This window comes from Glandiceps talaboti, chromosome 22 (genome assembly GCF_964340395.1).
Source record: "Glandiceps talaboti chromosome 22, keGlaTala1.1, whole genome shotgun sequence".
Classification (NCBI taxonomy): Eukaryota; Metazoa; Hemichordata; class Enteropneusta; family Spengelidae; genus Glandiceps; species Glandiceps talaboti.
The window spans coordinates 3610338-3617497 of record NC_135570.1 but is presented as its reverse complement, the minus strand read 5'-3'; the positions used below and the strand labels follow the sequence as shown (position 1 = coordinate 3617497).

The 7160-nt window shown below is 34.7% G+C and overlaps 1 protein-coding gene across 1 annotated transcript in view; it reads right to left on the bottom strand.

Annotated features, from left to right (window-relative positions):
* LOC144452422 (neuronal acetylcholine receptor subunit alpha-10-like) overlaps positions 1-7160 on the bottom strand; it is a 12735-nt gene extending 5575 nt beyond the window's left edge. The window contains exons 1-2 of the mRNA XM_078143513.1: positions 7088-7160; positions 1011-1156 (exon numbers count right to left, since the gene is read on the bottom strand). Coding sequence (XP_077999639.1) covers positions 1011-1156; positions 7088-7160 — 219 coding nt within the window. The remainder of the gene's footprint in view (positions 1-1010; positions 1157-7087) is intronic.

Genomic DNA, 7160 nt, shown 5'->3' with positions numbered 1-7160 from the left:
ATGCATTAAAAGATTTTTTCACTTCATTCATTATGGGATATTGATGACGTTGAGAATTATGTTGATAACAAAAAGAACGACCCATTGTAAAATAATGAATATAAACTGGGCATCAATCATTATTAGGGAACCATTCACAATTTACAGTGTCCATTAAAAATGCAGTCCATTACTGCAATGACAAATGATAACTGAATCATCTATCATTCACCACCTACCGTAGTCAGGTTTGCAACAACAACAAATAGTCTATGTATTATGACACTTTAATAACCGTGATATTAATAATTTAATATAATTCATATATATCACACTTATTAAATGCAACTTAGATGTTCTGTTAGATGAAAATGTATTAAAATCAGGACTTTCCCACCCACTAAACTTACTCCTTGTTTGCTCCCCCTCCCACTATCGATCGAAAATAACTGCCCTCCCACTGAACAATTGTATAAAAACAGCTTTATGCTTGCGTCATGAGTAGTGTCTCAGACCACGAAAAGAACATGCACAAGGTTCGGCAGTCTTCGGAGAGAGTTGAAAACAAAAGTTATGCTTGAAGGACGATCTTGATAGTAGGAAGAGAGATTAGAGCCCCATTGACACCTAATACAATAGGCGTTGCTAGTCTGTTACGTTCTTTTAGTTGTCTAAAGTCCGGCACAAGTGAATCGAATAAGCACGGACAATCTGCCTTTGTTGAACAATTTCCGGCTCAGTTATAGACTATTAATTTTGTTGTTGCTCTGGCTCGACACGGTTGCCGTTCATGATCATAACGTATTTACGTCAATCAAATGCTATTTTGCTCCTTTCACCCATGGAGGAGTGTTTAAACCTCGTTTTTCCATCAAACCATCAAACCTTATTTAGCAACCAAATAAAGTTACAGGTTCACGGATTATTAAAGGTGATCTATTTTACTACTTGTTAATCTTCAATTCAATATCATTGGCGAATTTAGAAAATTTGGCGCGGAAACGTCAGAAGGATTGAAAATATATACTGACCACATTGATGATTTGGTTTAACGCCATACCAAATGTAACATTAATAGTAGTTGAATCATTATAGACGGGTCGTAGTATCTTGTTGTAATTATTTGTGAGATCTGCTAACAGTTGTATCTTGGGATGTGCCTTGATTTCCAGTATTCCTGCAAATGAATGAAGGTTGGTTCAGATATTTGAAAACAGAGACGTTTGCTCCCAGTACGTTGGTTATATATTTTATTTTAGAGATTATCATTGTAACCATGGAAGTATCACCCACAATTACTACTGCAACAATACACTTTCATTGTTTACGAAAAATTGAAGTGTTCCAATGAATTATTGGCATGCAATTGCCACTGAGACATTTCTAGGAATTTCCTGAGACATTTCTAGGGATTTCACTCCAACGATCATGGTTGTGATTGGAACTATAGCCACACACACACACACACACACACACACACACACACACACACACACACACACACACACACACACACACACACACACACACACACACCCACACACACACACACACACACACACACAATTGGTTATAGTTGCAGGCTTGGAATCTGCAGGTTGTAGTTTCGAGCCTTGCCCCCCCCCCCCCCCCCCCCCGCAGTATATTTCGGAATGGCTAAAGTCCTTAGGCATGATATGAACCAAGATTGTGTCCCACTCAACCCAGATATATATAATTGGGGACCTGACAGAATACAGGTTATAATGTGAATGCTTTAATCCTATGCGCTTACTACTGAGGTTGCAATGGAAGCTCCCTAGAGGGTCGATGATAAATTTCCTGAGGCCACACTATTGGAAACACACGATTATTTTTCCCCGCCTAAGTTATGTAATTATAACCGAATCAATTAAAAGATTTTGTTATCATTCATTTGGCTTGCTTTAACATGAAGGCTCACTTTGAGAAAAAAGAAGAAGATTTTTTTGTAATTCATGTAAATTTCTGCCCAGTCGGAATAACTTTCCCGATGGACGGTTATTCCTGACTGTACATATCTAATATAGCTACTGAGGATAGTCTTGTTTCAGTGAATAGACGACACCTTTAATACAAGATAGAGAAGACCCCCCCCCCCCCAGCAGGTTAATTGTTCTAATAGTTAAAAAATTGCACATGAAATCAGATAGATGGTTGGTATGTGTTTAATACAAACAGGGAGCACTTTAAGTTCGACAAGAGTTTAAAACGTGTCTTTAATTACGTGTATGTTTTCCTTATAACTTGATACGGAGAATTAAGTTTAAAATGGTCGATACAAGTATATAATATTATTGAAGACAAACCGTTACGGTACATTTGTATACGATATATACCTTACATTTCATCTCTTTAAGAAGTATAATATTGAAAGCTCATCTATTTTCAAACCATCATCGATAATGGCGGTAAAATCAACATGAACGATCTCATTCTTCCATTTTTATTTATCAGCTGGGAAAGTAATCCGACCTTTGAATAAACATTCACCACTTAAACTTTACCGACTCGGAGTTAAAAATAGCGAGACTGGGTTATTATATTTATCTACTATATTATATCGTTATATTAAATATCCGCATATTGACATCTCTATTATTACTAGTCGACTCTAAATAGATTAGTAGATATCACATTATCTCGGTTTAACTTGAAGTACAGTGTAAAATAACGCGAGAGATTACGAAATCTAGAAATTTGAGTTTTACCTTTATGTGCACCACTCTGCACTACGAACGAATGAATGGTTTGTTCTTTTGGTATGTATCACTGAAATCGGATTTATCGTTCTTCAGGAAATCACAATATTGGAGCACAAAAGATCCATTTTGTAGACAATTTAGAATATATACGAGGTTTAACTAATAGCACAGTGAATTGGTGGAAACATGTCCCATTTGTGATAAAGCGACTCTTTTATCTAACTCAGACAAACTGATAAAAGAGTCGTGTGAATCACAGACAAGTACATGTATGTGCATGAACCTACATCAGAGGGGTCCGGTGTTGTTTTTGTATCTACTATGTTTGTCAGTTTGATAGTGATAAGAAGTAGACTTTTTTTCGGCACCTTCAAAGCAAGTTTTCATTGTCCACCACTGATAAAACGACGTTGTGATCACAGGCGTTTCTATATCATATATATAACTCCTGCAATGGTAGTATCAATAATATGTCATATCTCTAATCCTTTGTCTACATGTCATGTTAATCGAACATCACTACCGGAAGGTCAAAATATCAATGTCCCATTATCATACCATATTTATCTGTGTTGAGTACAGACTTATTTTCTTACTGGTTACAGGTAGGTCAGTGGTAGTGTAAATAACTTTAGTGGGTGCTATAAACAACTATATGACTAATAACTTTCACAGATATACGGAAACTGATAAGAACATGTCGTGAACCTACATACATAAAAGCTACTGGATGTTGTTTTGTATGAATGCATGCCATTTTGATATTGTGATAAGGAGAAGACTTTTCGGCACCTTCAACAGAACCAGATTTGATTGTCTATCACTGAGACAGAGACAACTTACAACAACTGCTGCAAGGGTTGTAATTCAAAATCAAAGTTTAGATTAAGAAAATCTACAATCATATTACTTATTAAATAGAAAGTGTCGATAAAAATCCTTTTCAGTTTAAACACAATCAACTTTATCGACTTTCCAGGATTTAATTTCGATCATCTAGGGCTTAGAAGGCTCTAAACAATTATATTTTGCTCCAATGAACATTTGCAATATTTTACCCATAACTTTCCCCGATTTTAATATATGCTCAGACATCAACTTCTTTAATTCAGGCCAATCTTACCAGTGGATACTGTTTTGTGAATAATATATTTGACAAATACGAATGGTTGAATTGCCACAGACGACTTTCTGAATATCCTTCTAATCTATTCAGATTATATTGATTTTGTAAAAATTGTCAATTGACTTTCTAGCCAGACTATTTGCAAGGAAACTAATAAAACAAGTCACACCTGTTGTGACTCCACCAGGAATATTGATTTGTCTAAACGGGGTATAATATGTTTTAGCTAATAATGTCAACACTGGTTCCATAATGTTTAAATTGCTCAACTATATCAAGATATTTCATAATATATAATTTATGTATGTATGTATGTATGTATGTATGTATGTATGTATGTATGTATGTATGTATGTATGTATGTATGTATGTATGTATGTATGTATGTATGTATGTATGTATGTATGTATGTATGTATGTATGTATGTATGTATGTGTGTGTGTGTGTGTGTGTGTGTGTGTGTGCGTGCGCGCGTGTGTGAGTGTGTGTGTGTGTGTAATGAGTATTATATGCAAATGGTCAGCGGGGTAATGTATGTTACATTTGCATCTTAAGTATGTTATGTCTACATTTTAAGATTTTAAGTCTGTTGAGTTTACATCTCAAGTGCATTACGTGTCATCTTAAGTGTAATACGTGTACACCTTAAGTGCAATACGTGTACATTTTAAGTGTACATTTTGTATAATACTTCAAAAGCGTCTTAATCTAAAGAGCAATATTATTTGTTTATGAATAATCGAAACTAGTAAATATCAAATTTCATTGGTTCTATATTGGTAACTGGTACTTTTAATTATGTGCTTTGAATACAATCAATGTCTGGGGAAGTATACGGTTCGAAAACAACGTCTTTCATCAAAAGACCGGGTTAAAGTGTTTAATCACATCCCCCTGGCGACACTAATAAAAAGTCAATATTCATTTATTATCATTTTCAAAGGTAATTGAATTTAAAATTAATCAAAGAAACGTCTATTTCTTTATTGTTACGGCGTTAGTAATGAGTCGATGTGATCCCTAGAGAAGACTTACGTCAGGCGTTTGTCTTTCCTTGGACAAGCTTAATATTGCTACGAGTCAATCAAATTAATTAAAGCTAATTTCATTGTTATTAATTCATGTGCGGAGGGAAAATACTAGTAGACAACTTATTGTAGATAGTATTCCATATATTTCTAGCCTTCATTCCGAAGAACGAAATGAAAATGAGTTCAGAGACTGGTTTTGACGTTAGTCTCCTGACTAACAACAACAGTGACTGACATTGTTGAAGTTACCATGGTTACAGTAACAGTTACAGTTAGATATAATATCAGCAATATCAGCAATGCACACACTTAATATTTGCCATTGCTAGAAATACTAGTCTAATTTCTTTGTGACATTAAGTGATCATGGCTGTTAACGTTACAATAGTGAGTCACTCTTCTTATGAAAATATGCACTCATATTCATGGTCGCATGAATTTGAAGGTAAGTTATTACATTGGACACATTAAGAGGCGAAAGGATGTGCACGTATCTAGCTCTGTGATAAGCAGCCTAGTCATGGAAAAGAAGACCATGCTGTGCGTATCGATCCATTCGGACAAATGTACATATACATGGATGATAACATTAATGGTTGCTTATATGGGTGATTTATGACTACAAAGCACAACATATACTGAGTTTCGAATGCAAAAAAACAACAACCAAGCTCTTCGATTGCGTACTGGAATGGAGAAAATCTAAACACCGCAGCGAATTGCCTTCTACGTCAATTTTGAAGATGTTGTCATATTACTAGTATCCTGTTAAACGTATTGAGTGCATCAAATTTGTCATGGACAAGCTTCCGTTCCCAAATTCGCCCATTAAAATATCACAAACCAAATACCGGTAGCTTTAAAATCCATATTCGACCACTCATGTCAATGTTCACTTGCACTTATTATTGTGCTACTGACTCAAGGTAGATCGGTTAGATCCAGTTGACACTTCAACAACAAGTACAATAACCTTGGAGACAAACATGGAAACCTATACCAGTAATCAATCAACATCTACATAACCAATTCCTCCGTTCTTCTCTTAGAAGAGTCCTGGCTAACGTAAATCAACAAGGTGATGAAAATGATATTTTGGAATTATGTGAATACCTTTCGGCATAAAAGTCACAATATTTAATGAAACAAACATTCGCTCAGGCAAACTTGAGTTTTTTTTTTCAAAGATCGATTTCTACCCTGAAAGTAATGATCCTGGGGCTAAAATCAATCTTATTTTACAACATGTAACGTTACTCTCGCGCTATGTTAAGTGACAATATTGTATTTCATGTGAATATTTTAATCAAATAGTGTTACATAGGAATGACATAAATTGTCAAATATCTACCCTACCTTCATTTTAAGTCTCGACGTGAAATCGACAGTATCGATCACACTCATAGAAAAACTAAAATGATAAAAAACTTTTATTGCCTTAATAATGCACGTCCCTATTTTTCGTTGGTAATTCCTAACTGCAAAATCAACCATGGTGACAAAGCGTTATCAGTAATACTTACAGAGTCTTACTAGATTATGGAACACAGGAAATGAACACCTACACTATATAATGTATACGGTAATTGTACTGCAAACATATAAAAGTGACGAACAAAGGCAAAACTGCCAATAAAAGCTCTCTAATGTATCAGATTTGATAAACGGCCTTGGTAGATGTTTCAATTGTTTTCTATTAAAGACGTGATGACTAATTTCATCATAAATTGTTTTTTTGAAAAAAACGTCGCACTCATCAGTAGAGTCCCTAGCATAGTAAACACTGATTAAAATCTTGGCTGCTAACCTATTCGTATTATACTGTTGAAAGTAAGAGTCCTTATATTGAACAGATTTCCTGAAACCTAGAAAATATTCATCTGCAATCCTTATGAAAAATAATTATGTCAATTTCCTCAACATTTTTAATCAAATTCCTGACAAAATAGGATCACTGAAACAAGATCAGAAAAAATGTTCTAATTTGGCTCAACGAAATTATTATGAACCCGTTTATACATATTTAGCCTAAACATCAACATTTGATATTAATTAGAAAAATTCCGAATTTAATATTGTCCGTTCTGTGTTTATTCTGTTCAATACATAAAAGTTGCGAATAACGCTTAGCGTGCAAATGAAAGATATCACGAGGAATTTTCATGTTCACTTCCACAAATTATTTCAAGTTTCACGAATAAATTTGGTCTATAACTGTATCACTCACCTACAGCCTGTCCGAAGACAAGAAGCAGTACTAGAATTGCCGACGAAAGCATCTTGAAACCTTGTGAGGTCAT